The following is a 26,927-nucleotide window of genomic DNA, read 5'->3' on the forward strand; positions in this document are numbered from 1 at the left end:
TTTGGAGGGAGTTGAAAGTCCGTGTTGCCAAGCGAAAAGCCAAAAACATCACTGCTCTAGAAGAGATCTGCATGGAGGAATGGGCCAACATACCAACAACAGTGTGTGGCAACCTTGTGAAGACTTACAGAAAACGTTTGACCTCTGTCATTGCCAACAAAGGATATATCACAAAGTATTGAGATGAAATTTTGTTTCTGACCAAATACTTATTTTCCACCATAATATGCAAATAAAATGAAAAAAAAAACAGACAATGTGATTTTCTGGATTTTTTTTTCTCAGTTTGTCTCCCATAGTTGAGGTCTACCTATGATGTAAATTACAGACGCCTCTCATCTTTTTAAGTGGTGGAACTTGCACTATTGCTGACTGACTAAATACTTTTTTTCCCCACTGTAACTCATTTACTATAGGAATAGGTAATGAAAGAAAACAAGCAATTTAACATTCAATGACTTGCATCATTGTTAACTTATGGTTCAGTTATAGACCTACGATTTCACTACTAAAATATAGGCCATCCTGGAAAATTGAGTCCAAGACTAGGTATATAAAGAAATGGGTCAATCAATGGAAAGCTGTTGACTAGTGATGAGAGAGTGTGCTTGGATAATGTCTTATCTGACCATGGTCCGGAGTTATCCCAGTACCCTGGACGTGCTTGAATATTATGTTTGAGTCCCTGCCGTTGCATGATTTGCTGCTGTTAGACAGCCTCAACACAGGCAATCCCCACATGTGTTCAGGCTGAATAACAGCCGCAAATCATGCAGCTGCAGGGACTCAAACATAAAATACTTGGATAACACCCGACCATACTTGGATAGGATGTTTTCCGAGCTCGTTGGCTCATGACTACTGTTGACATGTTGGAGTGTCCGCCAAACTGAGTGTGATCCATAAAACTTCCCTACCTTCTAGGAAATAGAAGAACTAAAAAGGGAAACCTTTTAGGTAATATTATTTCTTCTTTTCATTCTATAACTGTTTGCATATTTTTCTCTTTTTTTTCATTTTCTTACAAGCGCTGTACCTTTTATGTTAAAGTTTAAAACTTTAGTAAGTTTGGTCCTCATATGCTCTAAAGAATCCATAGCCTCCAGGCGAGTGTGTTGCCTTTTGACTGATGGACAGCATATAGTTGAGTGGTGGCAGCATATTGCGTATCTGGGACTCTGTTAGGGCTGTGATTTATGCTCACTTTGCAGTCTATAATGGAGGTTGAGTGTAAGATTGAGTCAGAGTAGATAGCTTAACCCTGGTAGTCGCATCCCACGTCACGTGCTGAAACGTGTGTACTTGACATTGCACTATATATTTTAGTGGTTTAGCTGTCATGAAAATGATGCATTTCATATGTAAATAAGGGTGCATGCTGCACATCATATCTAGATTGAACAAGCTGCCTGAACTCAATCAGCGGCTCTGCACAGACACTGCAGGTGCGCTCACTGTATGTCAATGCCGACTCTCATTCTGTCTGCAGTAGAACACTGAGCAGCAGCCACAGACAGGAGCCAGCGATGAGATCCGGCAATGGTACTATGCGAGGGCTGCTGAGGCGCAGAGCCACTGATTGAGTTTAGTGCTGTCAATCAAGATATGACAGCACTCAGTATGTAAGTTGAGAGTATATAACAGTGCGCCAAGATCTTGGCGTCGCCAATGGTACACCAAGCCCCTTCATTTACAAACCCCCAAAAATAGTTTTTTTTTTTATAACAACTAAACTCTTATTCTATATGTATGATTTTTATAGGGTCTGTCCCCTACTTACCTGTTTAAGAGGTTGAGATAGCAGTTTGGGGTTGACATTTTACATGGGGCTGTCATAACTAGTCAACACCTTATGCAACCAGCACAAGTATTATTTCTACATACAGTATATGAATAAATCGTAACGCTACTACACAGCCATTACACTATACAGCATGGATCCATGTAAATAGTGTGACCAGAACTTACCCATATGACAGGCGCCAGTGTAAGGATCACACTTATCATCATGACAACTGCAAAACTGCTCACAATTAACTCCAAACTGGCCGGCTGGACACGACAGGTTACAGCTACAAATGAAACAAGCAACATTGTTATTTGCAGCATCTGTATATGTTAACAGATTTATAGAATGTCATTTTTATGTTGTATTAAGACCATATATAACCAGGGTGTTGAATTGAAATACAGAAGTCATAATATAAAATCTATGCATAGAATAAGCCTTTGCTGTGGCTGATTTCCTATCACACCAAATAATGATCTGGTCTAATTTGTGAAGATTCCCCTAAATCCTACAGAGGGCGCTATGAATTATAAAGAAAGCTGCTTTGTGTATGGGTATGGTATTAGTATTCACCACCACTTCCATATTCAATATTTATAAACACAATGAACCAAACCGATATAATGTAATACGAAAAACAGTAGAGGAGCGAAGCAAAATGCATGGAACTAATAAACAAAGGGCAGCAATAAAAGACCCTGGAGGTAAAAAAAACAACCCACAATACTTATGTTACGACATTCCATATGTTTTATTAACAGTTTAATATTTTGTAAATTGCGCTATTGTCAAGGTTACAGCGGAACGAGAAATTGCCTTATAAATCACAATAACAAAGAAAAACGATACCGCACCACAACACTAAACATATTTATGCGCACCCTGGCATGTTTAGACTAATTCCCATGGACTCTGACATTTGTGATAAAAGTCTGGAGGCGCATATGTGGATGATGTATACTCCTAGAGCAGACAACCATAGCTAATATTGGCATCACTTCTTATTTAGGAAAACAATGAATATCTGAACAATCAAACACATAAATTGTACCGAGCAGAATCCAGATGTGGAGCGCAGCATGCGAAAACAGTAAGGGACGGGGGACTCAGGAACGATGTCGTCATGTAACATTGATTGTTTGTAGGAGAAGCATGCTTCTTTATGACTAATATTTTACTAAGCATGTGCACAGGAAATGGTTCTCATAAAGTGTTCCTCCACAATAATGTTTATCACTTTGTTTATAGCTAGCGTTTTTATGCTTAATTTTTTTATATCTTTGTGTCTGTTCTGCAACCTCTGTGTTTTTTTATGTTGTTATGCTGGTGTCCAACTCAACTAACACAATGGTTTCATATGAATTCTCGGCTCCATGTTATGGCTGTAACATCCTGACCATAGTTTTACTGAACCACACTTACATTACCATTGGGTCCTAACGTGATCTTAGTTTGGTTTAGTAAAGAGTCTGATGTTGCACCTGTTATGCAGAAGCTAAAATTCAGCCATATTATGGCCATTTGAAACTGGCCTACAGTTCATGTTTTTCTAAATAATAAGCAATATTGTAGCAGATTCAGTGCTGCGAATGTTGCATTCATCTGAATGGGAATTGCAGAAATAAATGTGCTTGCTACCGAAACAACCTTATTCACATGAATATAACTAATTTTCAGTCGCAAGAAAACAGCCTTTTAAAAGCTAACCCCAAAGCACCGCTATAGCAGTGAGAAATCGCATTTTGAAGTTGTGTCTGGAAGTGCACTGGGGTGTGATGATGCACTTCTAGATTCTCAGCTTCCCATTGTATTTCCTACCTGGTAGCACTTTTCCCCGATTGATTTACAGGTCATATGCTCTGGTACACGACCTCTGACCTGTCAATCACTAAAGGGAGGCTGCTGCTAGATAGGAAATACAGCATGAGATTGAGAAGCTACAAGTGCATCATCACACCCCAATGCACTTCTACACACATCCTCAAAATGTGATTTCTCGCTGCTGGAGTAGTGCTTTGGGATCATAAAGGGATCGATTGGCATATCTTTTAAAACACTACACCATTATATGAATGGTTTCTGACAGGTTTCCTTTAATCAGTGATGGAGCTAATTTTGACCTTAATGACCAGGCCAAATTTTTCAAATCTGACTAGTGTCGCTTTATGTGGTAATAACTCTGGAAAGCTTCAATGGATCCCACGGATTCTGAGATAGTTTTTTTGTGACATATTGTACTTCATGTTAGTGGTACATTTATGAAAATATAAAAAATTTGACAAAAATTGGAAAATCTTTTGGCAGGACTCAGAAGGGAAGCAGCACCGTTAAGGTACTGTCACACTTCGCGATATCGCTAGCAATATCGCTATAACTTGTGACGTTATAGCGATATTGCTAGCGATATCGCTGTGTCTGATACCTCCGACCCAATTCCCCGCTGGTTATCGCTGATCGCGCGAGAACATCCTGGACCGTTTCTCGTCGTCAGCTTCCTGCGGCGCTTCCTGTGGAGAGACGAGCGACGAGCGTGGAGCCGGGCGGGAGGACGTCAGGATCGCCTAGTGTGACAGGTAAGTAGCGACCCCCGTCCCCAGCGATGTCACTGGTGAGATCTGCCTATGTGGCAGCTCACTAGCGACCACTTAGCGATGTACCAGCGATCCTGACCGCGTCATATCGCTGGTGCATCGCTAAGTGTGACAGTACCTTTAGACTTTTTGAATGCAAAAATGGCTCGAATCAATAGCGGACGCCATGTCGCGTTTAGAGAGTCCCTGATGCGCCTAAACAGTGGAAACCCTCCACAAGTGATCCCATTTTGGAAACTACACCCCTCAAGTATTTTATCCAGGGGTATTGTGAGGATTTTTAACCCAAAGGTACTACACAGAATTTGATAACATAAAGCAATCAAATTAAATGTCATCATCAGAGTTGAGCACAAGTGCTCGGTACTCGAGTTTGAATCAAGGTGCTCCGGTATGCACAAAGTATCGAGGGTGTGCAAGCAATCAAAATGCAAACTCGAGTAGCGAGCACTTGCACTCAACATCAGTCATTATATCACAATTTTTTTTTAACTTTTGAAAAAACCCTAACCCCAATGCTACCACTAAGTGTAGCCCAACCCTAACCCTAGCCCATCCCTAACTCTAAGCCCAACCCTAACCCTTATCCGATTGCTAACCCTAGTCTAACCTAAACCTAGACAAACCCTAACACTAATGGCAAAGAAGGAATGAAATAAAAAAAATATAAAATAAAAAAAAATAATCTTACTAAGGCTATAACACAGAGGGGGGCTAACATATTAATTATTGGCTTTTGATTACTGTGATAGGATCTATCACAGTGATCAAAATAAACCAATAGGAAAAATCTCTGTTGTTGGCGCGTGCAGTGCGCATGCGTCCGCCATTTCTTTTCAGGAAGAAGAGGCGGAGGGCCAGGGATGAAGCTAGAAATGTTCTTAATAGCTGGACCTCTTTTTTTTTGCGTGATCGCCATTATTCATTGAATAAGGTGCTGAATTTTGGAGAGGTATCTCATGTCTGATGGTTTTACCACATTAACATTTTATTAAAAGAGAAAAGAGAACCAATTTGACTTGGAAACCATTTATTCTCCCATGCTTTCTATGTATTAATTTATATACTGTAAGGTCAAGTATTTAAAGGGAACCTGTCACCCCCCAGGGCATTTTTAAGTTAAAGAGACACCTTCAGCAGCACTAAGGCTGCATTCTGTGAAGGTGGCTCTTCCGTTTCTGACCCCTAGTAACATTGAAATATCGACTTTTATAAATAGCTCCTCATACCTGTAATGTGTCCCATAGGTATGGTGTGTCCCCCAGTATCAGCCGCCTACCAACCGTCCATCATGCCTCTGTCCTATGTCTGGGCACCGCCCACCATCCGTCCATCATGATGCCCCTGTGCGTCGCTGCCTCCTTCTGTTTTGAATGCCGGCGCCTCCGCTGTGACAAGAGTTCTCGGGCATGCACAGTGCGCACTGCCCGAGAACCGACATCAGGCTATTGCACCTGCATGTTGTGGAGGCCCCAGATCCCACCCCGCAGTGTTATGATGTATTCACACTGTGGGGTTGGGGCCTCCGCAACACGCAGGCGCAATAGCCTGATGTCCGTTCTCGGGCAGTGCACACTGCGCATGCCCAAGAACTCTTGTCACAGCGGAGGCGCCGGCATTCAAAACAGGAGGAGGCAGCGATGCACAGGGGCATCATGATGGACGGATGGTGGGTGGCGCCCAGACACAGGACAGAGGCATGATGGACGGTTCGTAGGCGGCTGATACCGTGGGACAGTCGTATTTATCCTCCCTCTCACTGGGAATTTCCCTCCTGGGTTCCTATCTCCCCGCCCCCCATGACTAAGCAGTTTCTATAGCTGTAATCTGATGTTAAGTCCTGAACTACACTCCCCCCTGCCATCTTGTGGTCAAATTTCGGTACTGCACTCCCTTTTCTGTCTTTCCCTGCTGTTACCTTTCTGTCATTGCCAACAGGGCTGTGGAGTCGGAGTCGTGGAGTCGGAGTTAGTTTTGGTTGGAGTCGGAGTCGGTAGAAATGTACCGACTCCGACTCCAGCTTTAAAAAAAATGTATTACTATTTTATAATTGAACTTTCATATGAATTTTATAAATGTTACTCAAATATATATGTTCTATCAAACTATGAACAACAGTGATAAGCAGTTCTGCTGGAGATAGAGACATTTCTTACTTCTTGTGTGTCACTGTTCTCCACTGCCCTTATCTAACCTTATACTTGGTTAACCTCATGCTGCCCCAACCCCCCTACTTACAATGTATGAAACTGAAAGTGAAAATGTGTTGCAAATTCTTAGTAGTAAAGCTCCTCCTCTAGACTAGATCATACTAGGTGTGCGTCTTCCAAGCATCTCACAGCTGCCTGCTACTCATAAGAGGAAGACTGTAAGAAGTATTATCCTTTCAACAAACTTTGCATCAGTTAACTGTGAGTACATGAGGAATAATAACAGTATTACTGACCACTATATCAGTTGTATGACCTGGCAATAATTTTGTACAATTGTTTTTAGGAAAAACAATTGTCATTTGGATTGTAAATGCAGAATTAAAAACCTGAGAATGTCAAAGAAGCATCACATTAAATCAGCTGTATTTGAACATTTCACCATCACTCAAGATAGAAAACATTATGTCTGTCAGTGTATGACAAATGATCCAGACGAAAACAAATGCTGTGAAGCCAAGATGAGTGCATATTCAGGCAAAGATAAAAATGCTCCTACCAGAGCTTCTAATCTAAAGAGACATTTACAGCGCTTTCATCCAGAAGTACTGAAAGCAGTGGATGAGAAAGACTGCATCCAAACCAATGAACCAGTGCCCAGCTCTTCCAGCCAAACAAAGGAGCAGAGAACTTTGCAGCCATCAGTTGCAAGATATTTTGTCAGTGACAAAGTTACTGTGACAATGACAGTAGATACATTTAAAAAACAGATCATAGAGCTTGTTGTAAAGGATAGTGTGCCTATTTCATTATTTTCATGACCAGCTTTTATGTGTCTGAATGGGGAAATGGCCCGCAAGCTTGGTGTTTCTCTGGAGAGAGAGAGTATTAGAAAATTAGTAATCGAAGAAGCTTTTAAACAAAAGGAAGAACTTAAAAAAACTCTCAAGGGACGCTTTCTGTTTCTTAAAATGGATGCCTGCACACGTCACAGAGTGAACTATTTTGCCATCAATGTCCGATTTGTTTGTGACAAAAATGAAATAGTTACCAAGACATTGGCAGTAAAAGACACCAAAGCTCATCACACCAGTGAGTTTCTCCAGGTCTTGGTGGAAAAGGTTCTGCAAGACTATGAACTTAAAAAAGAGCAAGTTCTTTCTGTCGTAACTGACAATGCTTCAAATATGATAAGTACTATTAAGCTAATGAATGAGAGTAATGATGGTGACCAGCAGCTAGAAGAACATTCTGGGTCCACAGACACAGAAATGTTTGAAATAGAGGAACACAGTATTGTAACTGAGGAGCAAACTGAAGTTGCTTCAGATGAACAGCAACATGATAGTTTAGATGATCTTGTTGAAACTGTGTCAATATGTTCTTTCATTCATCACATGCGCTGTGTTGTGCATACGCTACAGCTGGCTATAAGAGACAGTCTGCAAGAAGGACATGCTGCTGCACTGATTGGCAAGGTGAGAGAATTGGCTACTGTTAGGGCTACAACCCCTAAAGTTGACTCAATTTTGAAGAGACGTGCTGGAAAAGGGGCAATTATTGATCAAGCCACACGATGGGGCAGTACTTACTTAACGATTCAGCGCTTGGTTGAACTGAAAACCTTTCTTGTAGACATGGCTAACCCTCAACTGACGCTAAATGAAAGTCAGTGGAATCAGGTGACTGAGCTGGAAAAATTGCTAGAGCACCCATTTACAGTGACTAAAAAATTACAAGCAGAGGACTTAACTCCAGGTATTTTCTTAAAGGAGTGGAAGAACCTGATGTTTCGCCTGTCCCAAAGAGGAGGGTTAATTGCAAGTGGCATTGCTACATCAATGAAACGGAGAGAGGAGCTACTATTACAAAATAACATTCTTTTGGCAGCTGTTTATGTAGACTCAATGCACCGGATTCTTCTAGATGATCAACAGCTAAGTAAAGGAAGAGAAGCTCTGTTTGAAATAGCAGTAAGGATGAAAGGGTTGCAGAACAGTCAGGAGGAACAAGAAGAATTTGGTTGTCCTGCCACATCTTCACCCTCATCATCAACTGATGAAGAATTTAATTTCGAAAAATATTTGGATCACAAGGACCGTGCAAAGCGTTCCCGCATAGAAGAAGAGTCATCCCCATCAAGGAACACAGCCAGTACATTTCAGCAGAATTTTTCATGTGCACTAAAAGAAACTGAGAAATTTGACCGTTCATCAAAAATAACAGTGCAACAAGCGATTCCTCTGTATCCTGACATTGTCAGAGATGTTGCCCGAGTGGTTACTGCTTTGCCACCAACACAAGTTAGTGTAGAGAGGTTGTTCTCTGCTCTCAAAATAATTAGATCAGATTTGAGGGCATCCATGAAGGAGGATCTGACAGAGGCAATACTTTTTCTGAGGACAAATTTATAGATTTCTTCTTATTAACTGCATAAAAGTGTTTATTGCATATTTACTTACAGTTTAGAAAAGTTTATAAAAGTTATTTGCTATATTCTAATTGTATTCTAATAAATGTAGTTTTTGCTCTAAGTGGTCTGAGTACTTATATGATGGTGAGAAACTGAATAAGCACGATGTTTAATATTTTACAACAGTAAATTTGTTGTTATGAATTGGCCATTTATGAAGGAGTCGGAGTCAGAGCCGGAGTCGGAGTCGGAGCCTGATAAAATCCAGGAGTCGGAGTCGGAGTCGCAACTGTGGCTTACCGACTCCACAGCCCTGATTGCCAATCTCCGTCTGTAGTGCACAAATCGTCCCCTCCTACTTCCAGTCAAGTCTGTCCGTCAAGTCACCTTCCCCACACCAGCACACAGCCAGCAACCACAGAGGGGATTAACCCCCTGCGTCACTACTATGCACTATGGGCTAAATGCACATGCCAGCAATCATTGGCATAAATGTTTTGGGTGTCCAGTTTATCACTTACCGTATTTTTCGCTTTATAAGACGCTCCGGATTATAAGACGCACCCCAAATTTTGAGGAGAAAAATAGGAAAAAAACTTTATTTTTAATAAAATGGTGGTGCATCTTATAATCCATGCGTCTTATTGCTTTCCAGGGGTGGTGATGGAGGAGGCCGGAGTGGAACATTGCTGCTGGGATGAGGGGGTGTTTTGATGTGCAGCGTGCCGCTGCCGGTGTCTGTTACTGCCGCCGCCCTCGGTCCCCTGATGCTTGCCACCAACTCCACGCTCTGTCCCCCGGTGCCTGCTTGCCACCACCGCCGCACTCTGTCCCCCAGTGCTTGCCACCACCGCCACGCTGTCCCCCGGTGCCTGCTTGCCACCACCGCCGCGCTCTCCCCCGGTTCTTACCGCCACCACCGCGCTCTGTCCCCCGGTTCTTACCGCCACGCTCCTATCCCCCGGTGTTTGCCGCCATCGCCGCGCTCTGTCCCGTTCTGAGGGTACTTGCCGCGGCACTCTGTGCCCTGATGCTGCCGCTGCGCTGTCCGCCACGCTCCTGTCCCCCGGTGGTTTCTTCCGCCCCACCGCCGCCACCGCCGCGCTCTGTCCCGTTCTGCGTGGGGGGTCTCTGTCGCTCCATGCCTGCTTTCTTCCTGGAAAATGGCCGCCGCGCATGCGCAGACGGACATCTCGGCACTGAAATCTCGGGAGATGAGATTTCAGCGAGATTTCAGCGCCGAGATGTCCGTCTGCGCATGCGCGGCGGCCATTTTCCAGGAAGAAAGCAGGCATGGAGCGACAGAGACCCCCCACGCTGAACGGGACAGAGCGCGGCGGCGGCGGTGGGGCGGAAGAAACCACCGGGGGACAGGAGCGCGGCGGTGGCGGACAGCGCAGCGGCAGCATCAGGGCACAGAGTGCCGCGGCAAGTACCCTCAGTGGCAGCGCAAATGTATATCCTCTTTGTAAGACGCACCCCCTTTTTCCCCTCAATTTTGGGGGAAAAAAAGTGCATCTTACAAAGCGGAAAATACGGTAATATGATCACTACACGATCACTACAAATGCTCCATTCCATTTAAGTAATGAGATTTATCTCTTTTGTGAACAAATGCTGTTTTTTCTTATGAAATACTGTGTGGGCATAGTTGCCAGCACTTGTAATGGTGGAGCAGGGCCTGGAAGTGCCTAGTGAGCGTGTGCGTTGACATCATCACCGACTTCACTGTTGAGTGGCCAATTGGGAGTATCTGATTACTGACATACTCAGTTGTGCTCTGAAAACGCTGTTATGGTGGAACTACAACATGATGGGTCTGAGTGTTCCAGGTGATTTATAATGTTTATGCATTTCAAATATCACATAGGTGTTTCACATCTTTTAATCATTGTTAATCTAGCTCTATCAATGATTGTAGGTACGGTTGGATATATTTTTTTGCATTCTAACATGTATGTAAGCACTATGATGGTCTTTATATTTACTGCAATGTAATTTTTATACACTTTGATTATGATTTATATTTAATATATGCTAATTTTTGTATATTGGCAAATTGAAGAGATATGTATAAAAAGTGCACTATTCTATGGTAACACTGTGCTTGACAAAGACCGTGCTGTGTGGTCGAAACTTTGCACCACTTGGCACTGGATTAAAATCCACATTTTTCCTTTAACTGGAGTGCTGCCTGATTTTTTTCCATTTTTATTTTTTTTTCCATTATATATATATACTGTATATACATACACACGTCTTAGGTTGTGTCCATGCACTTCATGCGCTCTCCGGCGATGAACCCGCATGTTTTCTGGTACATTTCATCAGTTGACATGTGCCCCTAACAAAGGCAGGTGGTATCGTGATCCACCTGTGGCTACTAACATGTTAAATTGCGCTGTCAATCTTCGACAGCGGTATTTAACATGGCCGCGCCAGAAGTGTGTCACTAATCCCACCCATCAGCGCCCGTGTCACATGACAACGGGGTGACAATTGGTTGGCATGACAAGTTGGGGTCTGCAAGAGACCACTGTGGTTGTCATTGCAAATCTGCTGGCAATCAGATGATCACAGCTTTTAAAAATATTAAAAAAAATATATAAAAATATAAAAGTTCAACTCACCCCACTTTCGCCCCATTCAAAATAAAACAATAAAAAAAATTAAAATACACATATTTGGTATCGCTGCAGTCTATCAAACGCCCGATCTGTCAAAATACAAAAAGAATGAATCCTATCGGTAAGGCTGGTTTCACATTTGCGTTTTTTAGCGCTGGAAAAAAACGCACACCTGCGCATGCGTTTTTTTCCCCTATATTTAACATGGGTGCGCATACCTGCGCGCTGGTAAGCGCATGTATGCGATTTTCATGCGCTGCGTTTTTTTGGGGTGTGCGTTGGGATTTTCCAGATGCAGCATGTTGCATTTTTTGGCCCTGCAAAAAAGCGCATGCGCACATATGCGCACGTTTTGCGCTAAAAATGGCCATTATAGCCTATGGATGCGCATATGTGCGCACTGGCATGCTCATGTATGCGTTTTTTTGCATATGCGTTTTTTTTTTTAAACCATGGAATTTAGGGGTTTGGGTTAGAGTTAGGGTTAGTTAAGGGGGTTTAGGGTTAGGGTTATGGTCAGGGTCAGGGTTAGGGTTGGGGTTTGGGTCAGGGTTAGGGTTAAGTATGGTTTTGTTAAGGATTAGGGTCATGGTTAGGGTCAGGATTAGGGTTAAGTATGGTTTTGTTAAGGGTTAGGGTCAGGGTTAGGGTTAGGGTTAGGGTCAGGGTTAGGGTTAGGGTCAGGGTTAGGGTTAGGGTCAGGGTTAGGGTTAAGTATGGTTTTGTTAAGGATTAGGGTCAGGGTTAGGGTCAGGATTAGGGTTAAGTATGGTTTTGTTAAGGGTTAGGGTCAGGGTTAGGGTTAGGGTTAGGGTCAGGGTTAGGGTCAGGATTAGGGTTAAGTATGGTTTGGTTAAGGGTTAGGGTCAGGGTTAGGGTTAGGGTTAGGGTCAGGGTTAGGGTTAAGTATGGTTTTGTTAAGGGTTAGGGTCAGGGTTAGGGTTAGGGTTAGGGTTAGGGTCAGGGTTAGGGTTAGGGTTAGGGTTAGTTAGGGTTTAGGGTTTGGGTTAGGGTTAAGTATGATTTGGTTAAGGGTTAGGGTCAAGGTTAGGGTTAGGGTTAGGGTCAGGGTTAGGGTTATGGTTAGGGTCAGGGTTAGGGTTAGTAAAGTCATGGTTTGGGTAGTGTGAGGGGCCACCTAAAAATGTTGGAAAAAACCGCAAACGCGGTAAAAACGCGCTAAAAACGCATACAAACGAGCAAAAACGCTGTGTTTTTTTCCTGCATGCGCACAAAAATGCTTGAAAAAAACGCAGCGTTTGTATGCATTTGTATGCGTTTTTTTAATGCGTTTTTTTGCGGGAAAAACGCGCTGCAAAAAAAAGCAAGTGTGAAACTAGCCTAAACGGTGTAAAATGAAAAAAAAAATCAAAACGCCAGAATTAAGTTTTTTGGTCGACGTAACATTACAATAACAGGTGATCAAAAGATCATATCTATCCCAGCATGGTATCAATAAAAATAATGGCGCCATTTGGATTTTTTTTTACCACTTAAATAAAAAGAACCTAGACATGTTTGATATCTATGACCTCGTAATGACCTGGAGAATCATAATGGCAGGTTGGTTTTAGCATTTAGTGAACATGGTAAAAAAAAACCTCAAAAAACATTGTGAGATTGCACTTTTTTTTGCAATTTCACTGCACTATGAATTTTTCCCGTTTTTCCAGTACACGATGACGTCGTGCAAAAGTAAAACCATCACACGGCCATATTGACAGAAAAATAAAAAAGTTATGACTCTGGGAAGAAGGGAAGCAAAAAACTGAAATGCAAAAACGTAAAACTCCAAGCTCGTGAAGTGGCTAATAAAAATTTTAAGCAAGTCATTGTCTCTCATTATATACTTGTCTAGGGAGAATGATATCAAGAATTTTGACTATTGAACAAATATTTGCTCTCTATGAAAGTCAGACAAACTTTGGCAGAAATTCAGCAGAATTCCCCAAATTTCCAAAATGAAAGATTTGGAAAAGTTACTATAACTTTACCGGTCTAAAAGTAGGAAAACCATGCTGTGAGGTAGTTAATTAAAAGTGTGACTGCACATAGAGACATGTCAGAAGTTCTGATCATGGAAAGTTTGAGTCTGGGTGCTAAAATGAAGAGGCGAGAGAGCTCAGCCAAGTGCTGCTCTCCTCCGAGACTGAAGATGGGATAGAGTGAAAGTGTATGAGTTGTCTTCACTTTACTGATTGAAAGGCACAAACTTGTGGTCTTGTCTTGGAATACAGGCTGTCTGCTTAGAAATGCCCAAGTTGGAGTGCTGGATCTCATCTACTGTATATTTTTCTGCTCTACAAGGTAAATGTCCGGGTCATTATTATAGTTCTGGTAGCCAATATAATAAGGAAATGGCTTTATTGGAAAATACATACATGAAGGGGCCAACTCATCAAGACTGGCCAGCACTGGCGGAAAAAAAGTGAGCGCCCCACACAGAAGTTCTGTGGTATAAGTATAAGCCCAGTTGGTTGGAGGTAAAATTTCAATCTTTATTATTAGAGGGCATAGCTTTGGAACAGTGGGTCACAGAAGAAAAATAAATCAGTGGAGCAGCACTAATTGGAGCAGGTACTCAGTTTATATATATAAAAAAATGTTCCAGACAAATGTTCACTTTACACAAGCACCCCCATCAAAATTGTTATCCACTTAATACATTGCAGTCATCGTTTTATATGGTACTGTGTTCTTATAATTGCTCGTTTTGCCCTTCTACCAGTTACTTCTCTTTTCCATTAGGGCTGTGACATCACAACAGACTACTTGAATCCTTTTAAGTGCTATGTAGAAACTGGAAGCCTCTTTTCTCTGCATGAGTCATCATTAGAACTACAATTTTACATCACTGCAAAATCCCTGGCAGGGGGAAGGAGCAGAGCAGTTGGGTCAGAAGTTGTAAAAGGGGATGACTACATAGACTTTTTAATTATTCAGCTGTTTTTAATCACATGATGCAATTGTCCTAATGGAAAGCAGAAAGAGTAACTGAGTAAAAGGGCAAAATGAGCAATTGTAAGTAAAAAATACCATAATAAGGGGATAAAAATGTTGATGGAAGTGCTTCTTTAAGTAATGGTTTGGTACATAGACTGAATATTACAAGATGCTGTTTCACATAGAATCAAGTCATATGACGCCCTTTATAAAAATGTTTCTATTATTAAAAAATAGATCAATATAGACTATTTAACATATTTTAAAGCTCAATAAATCAGAATATTTAATGTACAGGAAAGATGTATATCTTTGTACCGTGTTAGCCAGTAGATAGAAAAATATTCAGAATTGAGAGTCCTCAGTGGTTGATACCTTTTAATGGCTCGAAAGCTTGCAATGTGTCACCATCTTTTCAGTAAGCCATTAAACGGTATCAACCACTGAGGACTCTCAATTCTGAATATTTTAATATTTAATGTAAGCAGTATTTTACATGTAGAAAAGCAATTATAATCAGCCATCAGTCTACAGTTATCCTTTCCTCATAAATAATATACAGGTGATCCAAATAAAAAGGCAGCAATGTTAGGTCATTTTCCGATCTGGTTTTGCTCCTAGGGCTGTTTCTGTATATACCTGCATCTGCTCACATGTACAGCTCTGCTATTGGAGGGGTTTTTAATGAATAAGCAGATGTAAGCAAACCCTGCTGAGAAAATTTATAGAAGTAATTTATAAGCTGCGCTTTAACCTGGAGGTTGTGCTAGGTAAATACTGAAGTAATCATAACCATATGTATGAGAATGTTTTGTATTAAATGAAACTCAACTTAAGTGGAGAAATTTGACAGAACCTGTTGCTTTATATGGAAGAGATGTGAACGTCGCCCTGAACCTGTCAGAACAGTTAACAAATTGTATTTTTTTCTAATAAATTCCTACTTTATTATCTGTAAAATTATTTATCTCCATTTGTTTTAGAGAAGAGACAGACTAGCTAAAGAAACCTGAAAATTATGCTAATTTGTGTTAAAAACAAAACATTTTCTTTCTTAGTTATAGCTCTGGGAATAGCTAATATTGTGGACAAATAGACAGACAACAGATCTGAAATCTTCATTTTTATTACACTTTATAATTCAGTGCTACAGTAATGTTTATGACAGTATATTATTTGCTATTAAAAGGGATGACCACTGACCACTACCTGGTCAAAACCTTTTTAAATTAAATTAAGTAGTAATAATAATAATAATAATAATAAATTTTATTTCTATAGCGCCGACATATTCCGCAGCACTTTACATTTCAGAGGGGACTTGTACAGACAATAGACATTACAGCATAACAATAATCACATAGATTATAACAGATACCAAGATGAATGAGGGCCCTGCTCGCAAGCTTACAATCTCAGGGAAAAAGGGGAGACACGAAAGGTGGGTGGTAACAGTTGGCCTGATTGTATGGACCAGCCATAATGTTGAGTGTGTAACAGTACAGACACAGAGGGCTAATGGATGTATAAAGCATGTGGGAACATGATGCGGGAAATCTGGTTATGGTAAAAACTTTTGGCTGTGCCACACAGGGATAGATTAGGTTAATGTGTTGAAGCGGTAGGCCAGTCTGAATAAATGAGTTTTCAGGGCACGCTTAAAATTGTGGGGATTGGGGACTAATCGTATTGACCTGGGAAGTGCATTCCAAAGAATTGGCGCAGCACGTGTATAGTCTTGGAGATGGGAGTGGGAGGTTCTGATTATTGTGGATGCTAACCTCAGGTCATCAGCAGAACGGAGGGCGCGGGTAGGATGGTATACTGAAACAAGGGAGATGTAGGGTGGTGCTGAGCCATGGAGAGCTTTGTGGGTGAGGGTAATAAGTTTGTACTGGATTCTGAAGTGGATGGGTAGCCAGTGTAATGACTGGCACAAGGTAGAGGCATCAGTGTAACGATTGGCGAGGAATATGATCCTGGCAGCAGCATGCAAGACAGATTGGAGGGGGGAGTTTGGTAAGAGGGAGACCAATTAGAAGAGAGTTACAATAGTCGAAACGTGAATGAATAAGAGAAACAGTAAGAGTTTTTGCGGAGTCAAAAGTAAGAAAAGGTCGAATTCTAGAAATGTTTTTGAGGTGCAGATAACAAGAGTGAGCCAGTGATCGTATGTGGGGGACAAAGGAAAGCTTGGAGTCAAGTATGACCCCAAGACAACGGGCATGTTGTGGGGAGTAATAGTGGAACCACACACTCCCCCCGTTATAAGATAAAACAAACATATACTCATTTTCCGCACTTGTGCCATTTCAGTGTTGGGTTCCCTGGGACAGTGTTATGCTACGTAAGTCTTGCAGCCAATCGGGGACAGCTATAGGACTACTGCGCTCTCACTTCTTCCACTTGTCCGAGGTTCGTCCGAAGGAAGTGAGAGTGCAGCAACCCAATAGCAGCCGCTGACTGGTTGTGTTGGAAACTTGGTATGACAATGTTACATTGCCGGAACATCGCTGGTGCATGAGGTGAGTATCTGTTGCTTTTATTTTACAAGGAGAACAGCTACAATTTTAAAGGTCTTGTACAATTTTGCACTCCTCCTTGCTGTCTTATGTTAGATTAGTGTTTTCTTGATGTTCACTCCTCGTTGTTGTCTTAGGTTAGGTTAGTTTTTTCTTGATGTTCACTCCTTGTTCTTGTCTTAGGTTAGGTTAGTGTTTTCTTGATGTTCACTCCTTGTTCTTGTCTTAGGTTAGGTTAGTGTTTTCTTGATGTTCACTCCTCGTTGTTGTGCTAGCTTAGGTTACTGTTTTCTTGATGTTCACTCCTCGTTGTTGTTTTAGGTTAGGTTAGTGTTTTCTTGATGTTCCCTCCTTGTTGTTGTCTTAGGTTAGGTTAGTTTTTTCTTGATGTTCACTCCTTGTTCTTGTTTTAGGTTAGGTTACTGTTTTCTTGATGTTCACTCCTTGTTCTTGTCTTAGGTTACTGTTTTCTTGATGTTCACTCCTCGTTGTTGTCTTAGGCTAGGTTAGTGTTTTCTTGATGTTCACTTCTCGTTCTTGTCTTAGGTTAGAAAAAAGATTAATTCTAGTAATTGGCAGCAGTTTGCTCATCCAATTGTAGTAGTCCCTGCATTGTCTCTAATAGGAGAGGTTCTGTTATGAGGCTCACTGGGAATAAAACCTACAAAGCCAAACAGACAGAGCAATGCTGTTTATGAGATCCACTGTGGTGATACCCTGGAGAGTGGATGAAAGCAAAGCCATTAATATGGTTCTCACCAGGAGGGGTTATACCCTAAAGTAGGGATGATCTGAGGGCATGTATCACTCGTTATATGTTTCTAAACTCCAGAGGGTTCTATAGAATACAGTCGTGAGGCCCAGAATAAATGAACCACACCACCAGGAGCAATTTCTATTTTACTGTTGGTGTCTGTGGGTGAGCAAACATTTCGGCCACCTTGAGGTATGTTGGACGTAACAAACTCAGCAGTAGTCCATGTGCAATGGTCGTGTCGCTTCTTGAAAACAGCATTATTTCTTGACCAAGACAATCTCTTTTATGGATATTTACTAGGGATAAATATGACAGAACGGAATAATGCACTAGTGACTGAAGGAGTTGCAGAGATGACTTGTATCAGATGGAATGACACTAGTAAATCTAACCCTGTTGTGAACTGTAGAAGCACATGTGACAAAACGGAAACATTATGCAAAGGGTCAAGGGAAAAAGTCACACTATGCTAAAACATAGACACTCTCCACCAGCAGAGAGGAACAAGTGGGCAGAAGTCAAAGCCTGGAATGCCATTCATGAGTATAATACTAAATAAAGATGTGGTGATAAATTAGCACTTTTTGTTTTTTTTGTGATCAATTGCAATATAGACTATTGAGCTGCAAAAAAAGTGGAATTTACTGCAGTATTTGCCTTCATAAACCAGTTACATTAGGATAAGTGAGACATCTTTTATTAATTTTGTAAATCTGGTAGCAATTAAGTTTGATAAAGTGAAAGAATACTCTCAATGTGCAATTACTATTCTGCCAAACCCCTAAATAATAAATCTACCTAGTTACATGGAATAAATAGGGGCATGGAAGCTATCAATGCCTAATCTGTCAATCAGAAGTATGAACAAAAGAGGTATAAAAAAAAAGGCAAAGAAAAAAACTGCAACAATTGAGAAATGGCTGAACAACACGTTTAACGTCTTGTCCTGAGAATTACTGGCGGTCTCTTTATTTTTCGTCTAGATAGTTTTGGGTTATGCTTTGATCAGATATGTACAATTATGTGCACTAATAACTTTTTCCTAATTCCAAGATAATAAGATTTCCTAAAACAATGTTTTGGATCATGGATGATGTTTTATAATGAAGATGCCGCCATAGTGATGTAGAACTGGTCAGATACATGCCCATCTTTTAATGTTTTTATATTTTTAACACATGAATCATATTTTATGAGCTAAAGTTAGTGCAGTTGAAAGCACCATAAAGCCTGTTCTGATTCCTCAGCTATTCGATCCTTGACCTTATTTGGTTACGTTCCCATAATGTACATTCGGAAATGTCACCGAATATCCTATCATATGTTCCTACTTATAAAACCATGTCTTGCATTCATCTGTTCTATATGACTAACTTTAATCTGCTAAACAGGCCTACATAACTCCCCAAGAAACTCACAAAATACATGAAAGTTGTTCAGACCTTCAGATTATCTCTGCACAAGTCATTTATATTTAAATGAAGCTGATTACCTTTTCACACATCATGCACTAAACATGAATGATTGTCTAATAACTTTTGGCACTGAAATGAACACTATAAAATGTGTTAGAACCTGCAAACAAAAAAAACACAGACAGTAACTATTGATACCATTAAAGGGGAACAGTGATAGAATACTGTACAGAGCCAACCAGTTTCAGACTGGGCTACTAAGCGCCCTCTCCCCCCAGTAATATTGACTCTGAGGGGCACTCTTCAGCTACAGTACATGGAAATATTACCTGACCCTCAGTCAGAAATGTACCTTTCTTTCTTCTATAAAAAAAAATACACTGGATAGTTTGTTGGATGAATGAATGAATGAATGAATGAATGAATGAAGAAATGAATGCTAGTAAATCAAGTGTATTGTGCAAACCACTGTTTAATCCACTTCTGCACAGGGGACCACCAGTGGATTCACCTGCTGCCCGGTGGGCCAGTCCAAGCCTGAAGCCAACCATAGTTTGCATGTTTCCTTAGGACACCAGCATCCTTTGTTTTACTTTCCGGCAGCGTCTATGAGGACGGTTCATTAAGACTGCATTGTATACGTGAGTCTTAATGATGGGTGTGCAGGAATAAGATGCACCAAATTCATTTAGAAGTGCATGCCATTTAATGAATTTGATGCAAGTTCTCTGTGGCGTACGTTGCCTTTGTGTGCCTTGCCAGAAATGCTACTTCAGTCAGGGACTGGAATAACTTTTCTGGCACATATTACAACACTTTAGTGGTGTAACATTTGATGAATTAGGTGGGAGCTCCCGCTCCCCGCACAGCTCATGTTCCACCCATTATGGCAGAGGTGGCTGGAGAACACAAAAAGATGCAAAATTGTTAGGCAACTCGTATCGTACAAAAGTTTTTAGACCTTTCAAAGTGTTTTATGCTAGAAAACTGGAATCAAGTACTTTGGTGAATCAGTCACTATCTGGTGTCAATTTCAGCAAATAATATTAACACAACCATCAGTATATAAGTGTAATAGCTAAATAATACAAATTCCAATGTTATTACCTTATGTTAACTAATCTGATGCCTATTTACATTTTCTAACCCCTTAGCTCATTAATTTGGATCAGGATATTATAGTTCTGTATTATTTATCTGTATTTATAATATCATATACTGTATATTATTTATATAATTCTGTATTTATTTCTCAAGAGTAGAGTTGAGCGAAACGGGTCGGTCATATTCAAAAGTCGGCGACTTTCGCTGAAGTCGGGTTTCATGAAAGGTAACCCGACCATAGCGTGAGGTCGGCCACGAGTTCGGCGACCAGAGCGCCAAAGTCGCGTTTCAAAAGATGCTTCCAGCGCCCTTTTTCAGCCAATGATGGAGGGCGCACACTGTGGGCAATGCGATGACATAGGCATCGGTCACCACCATCTTTGAGAAGGGCATGCAAGTGATTGGCTGGCTTTGTGTGGCGTCACAGGGGCTATAAAAGGGCGTGAATGCCGACCGCCATCTTACTTCTGCCGATCTTAGCATAGGGAGAGCTGCTGCTGATTCTGTAGGGAGAGCATTAGGCAGGGAAGAAGAACCAAAAAACTGCTTCTGCTGTTAGCGATTTCCACTTACAACACAACACTTTGTGTGCAGTGACAGGGGAGGCTATATTTTTGTGCATCAGCTCTGTTGGTTATTAGGCTGCCTTATAAGGCTAAAACCAAAAACAAAGCACAAAACAAATATCCTGGAATAAAAATGTAAAAAATATAATGCAAAAATTGCATGAAGGTAGTAATAATAAGGGTATTTAGTTAACATAATTTTGATCAAAATAATGTAGAAGCCATCCCGCCACGTCAAGGCAACCCTTGTGGGACAGTCCCAACTGCCTTATAAGGCTCCCTGATAGCTGCATTGCTGTTTGCACACTGCTGTGCAAACTGCTTTTTTAAAAGCAAAAATACTTTTCTTCCTCTTTTCTGCACAATTACCAAGCGTTCATTTTTCCACCCTTTTGTGTGCAGCAGTCCTGCTTATTAGGCTGCCTGCTGCCATACTTGGACTGAGAGCATCATTGTCTGCCTCCTAAAATCTCTAGTGAGATCCAAATTCTCACCAATACTATATACACCCTCCACCTTGTCATACACCATCCAATTTTAGCCTGTTACATTGAGGTGTAATCTCTACTGGGCCTGAGACAATAGTTCAGCGTCCTCAAATCTCTAGTGAGATTCAAATTCTCACCAATCCTATAGACACCCTACACCTTGTCATACACCATCCAATTTCAGTCTGTTACATTGAGGTGTAATCTCTACTGGGCCTGAGACAATAGTTCAGTGTCCTCAAATCTATAGTGAGATTCAAATTCTCACCAATCCTATAGACACCCTACTCCTTATCATACACCATCCAATTTCAGCCTGTTACATTGAGGTGTCATTTCTACTGGGCCTGAGACAATAGTTCAGTGTCCTCAAATCTATAGTGAGATTCAAAATCTCACCAATAGTAGATACACCTTCTACCTTGTTTTACAGTACCATATAGCTGGTGGTATTTTGGGAACATTTTCACAAAAATGAGCAAGTATGGTGGAAGACGCCATGGAAGTGGGCGGGGGTTGCCAGCTGGTCCCGATGGTGGTGGTGGTGGTGTTGCATCTGTTGGTAGTGGCAAAAGCACAATAGCAGCTAAGGCAGGAGGCGTTGAGCCTGCGTCATCATCTGGCACAAGAAGGCATTTAAGGTTCCCTTTTCTGGGGGTAGGTAAACGGCTTTTAAAGCTGGAGCCTCAGGAACAAGTTTTGGCTTACATTGCTGACACAGCCTCCAGCTCTCTCACCTCCTCTTCTGAAGTTTCAAAAAATAAAAGCACTGAGTCGTCATTGGAGGCTCCTGGTCAGGAACAACACCTTTCCTTGTGTCCTTCACCCCCACCAAAAGTGAAGGATGTGGCAGGCCACACTACCAATTACTCCATGGAGCTCTTTTCACATACCATGCCTGGGTTAGCAAGTCAAATCGTGAATTCCCCAGTCCAAGATGAATTTGACATGGAGTGCACTGATGCACAGCCACTGCTAGATTTTTCTGCTAGTACATTCACTCAGAGCACTACATTGTCCTCGCAGTGTACTGAGGCAGAATCAGACCCTGATGAAACTCAGGTTCCCCTTCCCGCATACTATACCACCTACACGGTGACAAAGAGGAAGGTGCAGATGAAAGTGCATGTTCCTTGAGCAGGTGGGGGGGGCATACTCATGGGCGACGCACTGGCACAGGGCCCCTCATAGTATGCAAAAGTGTCTCTGCCGGTGGGAGGGCCCACCCGCCGTCAGACACACCGCCGTACTATGAGGGGCCCTGTGCCAGTGCCGTCGCCAACAAGCGGGCCCCCCCTGCTTGCTCAGAATCACAGCACTTGCAAAGCTGAAATACTTACCTCTCCCTGCTCCACCGCCGTGACGTCTTCCGCGTTTCCTGACAGTGACATTCTGGTCAGATAGCGCGATGACATCACGTCTGTATGCCCTCTGCCTAAACAGTCCAAGTGCAGTGAGATGGAAGATGGGGACGACGAGGAGTCCAGACTAGTACAGGGATTCCCTAGCGAGGAGACTTATTTAATTGTTTTCAATGTTGGGACAGCTATTTTTGGGGAGCACTATACTCTGAAGAATTATATATGAGGCCCACCATACACTGGAGCATTTCAAAGGTGGACATCACACACTGGAGCAGCATTTACAGGGTCCATTATGCACTGGAGCATTGGAAATGGGGCTCATTATATATGGAGCATTATTTGGGCCCATAACACAGTGGAGCTTCATCCATGGGGACCAACATATACTGTAGCATTATCTGGAGCTCATCATATACTGTTTCAAACATTATACGGGACCAATGATTCTCTATGGAGAAATATATGGGCCTCATTACTCTGTATGGCGCACTATGCGGTGGCCATAATACTGTATGGAGAAATATACTGTCCGTTTTTGGCGCTATTGGAGAATTTAAGATGGATATCAGTCATGAGATGTAAGAAGTGAAGTATTTTTCATTGTACTATACCGCTATTTCTCTGCCGTATCAGAGGATCATGAATTGTGGCATGTGATAAAGGAGCCCAGTGACACTCTTTGGCCCAGGGCCCACGAAAATCTGGAGCCAGTCCTACCCCCCCCCACAACTTTAGCCAAATAACCCCCAGTTTTCAATGCCTAACTATTATTATAAAGTAAATTAAGGTTGACAAGCTTAAGCAATAAGAATTGATGTTTTCGGCATTAAAATGGGCACTGTAGGTGTGTTTCCTGTCCTCCACTCCCTGCCGACCTTGGTTCTCCATTGACTTGCATTGGGTTTCGTGTTTCAGTCGGCCTTCGACTTTTCACGATAATCGGCCGATTTCGTTCGCCCCGACTTTTGAGAAAGTCGGGTTTCATGAAACCCGACTTGACCCTAAAAAAGGCAAAGTCGCTCATCTCTACTCAAGAGTAGTTTAGCTACTTTTTATGTATTACTATTCTATTCTGGCTGCAAGAGAGATTTTGAAATACAATGGCTTCCGGGTGAGCTTGTGCTGGGCTTGTGCTAACACAGAATCCAATCCGAACATTGTGAGCTGCAGTGGAAAATACAAAGCAGCAGACTGTGCCATTGGTTAGACACGATATCTCAGATTTCCTCTACAAGCTATACATTTTCATGTCATTAGTCAATTCTGTTTCCTGATAGATAATAATAATAAAAAAATACAGAGCTGTGTGGATAAAACATTAAAAGTTAAGGGTATGTTCCTATGGGATAGTTCACCTGTGGTCCTCCCCGATCCAAAAACAAAGACAGATAATACTCACCCTTCCACTCTTCAGCGCCAGCTCCCAACTTCTACTCCAGTGTTTCGGCTGCAGTGGTGACATCACATTGATAGTGCACCTCACCACTACAGCCAATCACTAAGCTCAGCGGCTGTGTATATCTGCTGAGCCACTAAGACTACTTTCACACATCCGGTGTGTGGGGTCCGGCGGCGTGCGGCGAAAAGCCGGGCCGCCGGATCCGGCCTGCAGCGGTGACACCGGATGTGTATGCGGCGAGACATACGGCTCGGACGTGATTTAAAGGAGCCGCAGGAGGAGGTAGACAGAGGCAGCCCTGAAAGGGAGGTGAGGTGAGGGGAGGGGAGGAGAGGAGACAGAGGAGAGGAGAGGGGAGGGGGGGTGGAGAGAGAGACATGGGGGGTTAACACTTAGTGTCCAGGCGAGAGAATATCTCTCTTGCCGGGCACTTGTGGGGTTAACCCCACAGAGAGATCTCTCTCTCTCACCCAGACACTGTGAGTGTTAACCCCACAAGTGCCCGGCGAGAGAGATCTCTCACAAGTGTCCGGGTGACAGAGAGAGATCTCTCTCTCTCTCGCCGGGCACTTGTGGGGTTAACATTCACAGAGTCCGGGCATGCGCTGTGGAAAAAGCCGGTCCGGCGCTGACAAAAAACGTTGCAGAGAACGTTTTTTGCAGATGCCGGACGGCTAAGTTTTGCCGTGTCCGGCAGCAACCGGACACTACGCATAACCATCCAGCACGATGCGGCGACCATGAAAGCTTATGGGACAAAACTGGATCCGGTGCTGGATCCGGTTATTAAAAATTTCGCCGCATCGTGCCGGATTACAAAAACCGGATGTGTGAAAGAGGCCTAAGCTCAGTGATTGACTGTAGCGGTGATGCGCGATGTGACATCACCACTACAGCCAAAACACAGAGCCCTTAGCAGCAATAAGGAGCCAGCACTGGAGAGGGGGAGTACTATCTGTCTTTGTTATTATACAATACAGGAATCATTTAAGGTCCATTTTTCTAAAAATGGAAAACCTCTTTAATATGTTAGCTCTAAGAAATGGCTAAAACAGCCACTGAAATGTGGGGCTAGTAGAAGTAGAAAGGTATGAGCATAACTGGGTGTTACCAGCTTGGGATTGTACTGTCCAGTCATTGCCAACAATCTAGGAAAGAATAGGTTCATGTCTCTTTGACAACAGGAATAGTAACACCTATTTGTCAATTTATTAATCATTTTTTGTTAGGAATAACAATGCCGCAATGTGGAATTTCATGAAAATGTAAGTACTAAAATAGACGAGTCAGGAGTGCTGACAGTTCCTCTTTAAATTGATGTAGCCCTCTTCAACAGATGCGATAAAAAAGGAAACCTCTGACACTTACTATGGTCCATAAGAGCCCGCAGTGCAGAGACACTTCCCGGTCTCAAAATGGCAATCTCCATTAAAACAGTCAGAGCAGACAAAACCACAGTTCTCGCCATATGTACCATTACGGCATTTAGTTTCACACCTAGACATAAAAAAAATTATTATTATTATTTTATTTATAATTTCATATACATGTACAAGCATCAAACATAACTGTATCTGTGTCTCAGCACACTTTCTGGTAGCTTAGGAAAATTTGTTTTCACTGGATATTGATCAGCTTTATTGTACAATTGATGCTAATATAAAAACTAGAAACAAAGCATGAATGACAGTTGTGTAGCTTTTCATATATGGTTGCATTATAGTCTTGCAGCACTTGGTTCCTGTGACAGTGGGTCACATTTGGATTGGATGGATTTGGTATAGGTTTTACTTGGGTTTCCTCTGGGAACTCTGGTTTCCCCAAACTCAAGGCAACACACCTAGCCAGACATAAATACTCCATAGCTCAGTTGTCCACTTAAGGCCTCATTCAGATATCTGTGGATCTCATAGTGTTCTAGCCGTCATTTTCACAGATAGAAAATGTACCAATTAAAATTTATGGTGCAAGTCATGTGTTCATGTTTTTTGCAGACTATGGGCCCTGAGCCTGGCTCATCAAGACCAGCGTTGTTTACATCGGACTTGATGAGGTGAAGGCCAGGAGTGAGGCTCTCCTGATTCATGAAGTAGCAAATGCTTCTTGGGAGCATCAGACAAGCAGCATACACCTCTGTGTGTCCCTCCCCCCAAATCTTACTCCAGCAATAAGAGTTGTCACGTGTAGGAAGAAGCCGACACTAGTATGTGCAAGTGGTTGTGCTTTGAGGAAAGGATGGTGATCCTGTAGTATATACAGTATAGTGGAAACCTCAGCACCGATGAAGATAAGAGTGATAAGTATTGCTATGACTCATTTTGAGATTTTATTTTGATCAGGAACCAAAGGAAGAAACAAATAACATCCAACGTTTCGACCAACGGGTGGTCTTTATCAAGGACATCTGTATAGCATATATCCAGGTATGGTATATATTGCGTCAGGGCATAGGTATAAAGCTGTACAAGAGTGAGATTTTGAAATAGCACTTGTTATGAATTTGACGAGTGACGGCCGCCATGCCCCTGCCCTGCTGTACCTCAGCCCACTTTGTCGGAACTAGGCAAAAATGGAACGAGAATGTCAAATGTTACATGATTTTAGAGCAGCCACCAGTTGTGTAAAAATTCTTCAATTTTTCAAAACTTTTTACCCCAGAATATTGGCATAATCATGGAGCCAAGTCCATTTATGATTGGAATCACGGACAAAAACTACCCATACAAGTCTGTAGCATCTGTTTGATGTCTGTGTGCTATACGTGATTAACACTGTAATGTAAAAATCATTGAGGACACA

At 42.0% G+C, this 26,927-nt stretch overlaps 1 protein-coding gene across 1 annotated transcript in view; it reads right to left on the reverse strand.

Annotated features, from left to right (window-relative positions):
• The window catches only part of SCARF2 (scavenger receptor class F member 2), a 299,967-nt gene that overhangs the window by 111,339 nt on the left and 161,701 nt on the right, over window positions 1-26,927 (reverse strand). Inside the window, exons 6-7 of the mRNA XM_073582707.1 lie at window positions 25,497-25,625; window positions 1,969-2,072 (exon numbers count right to left, since the gene is read on the reverse strand). Coding sequence (XP_073438808.1) covers window positions 1,969-2,072; window positions 25,497-25,625 — 233 coding nt within the window. The remainder of the gene's footprint in view (window positions 1-1,968; window positions 2,073-25,496; window positions 25,626-26,927) is intronic.

Source organism: Dendrobates tinctorius, unplaced genomic scaffold (genome assembly GCF_039654945.1).
Source record: "Dendrobates tinctorius isolate UK_male_01 unplaced genomic scaffold, ASM3965494v1 ptg000073l, whole genome shotgun sequence".
Classification (NCBI taxonomy): Eukaryota; Metazoa; Chordata; class Amphibia; order Anura; family Dendrobatidae; genus Dendrobates; species Dendrobates tinctorius.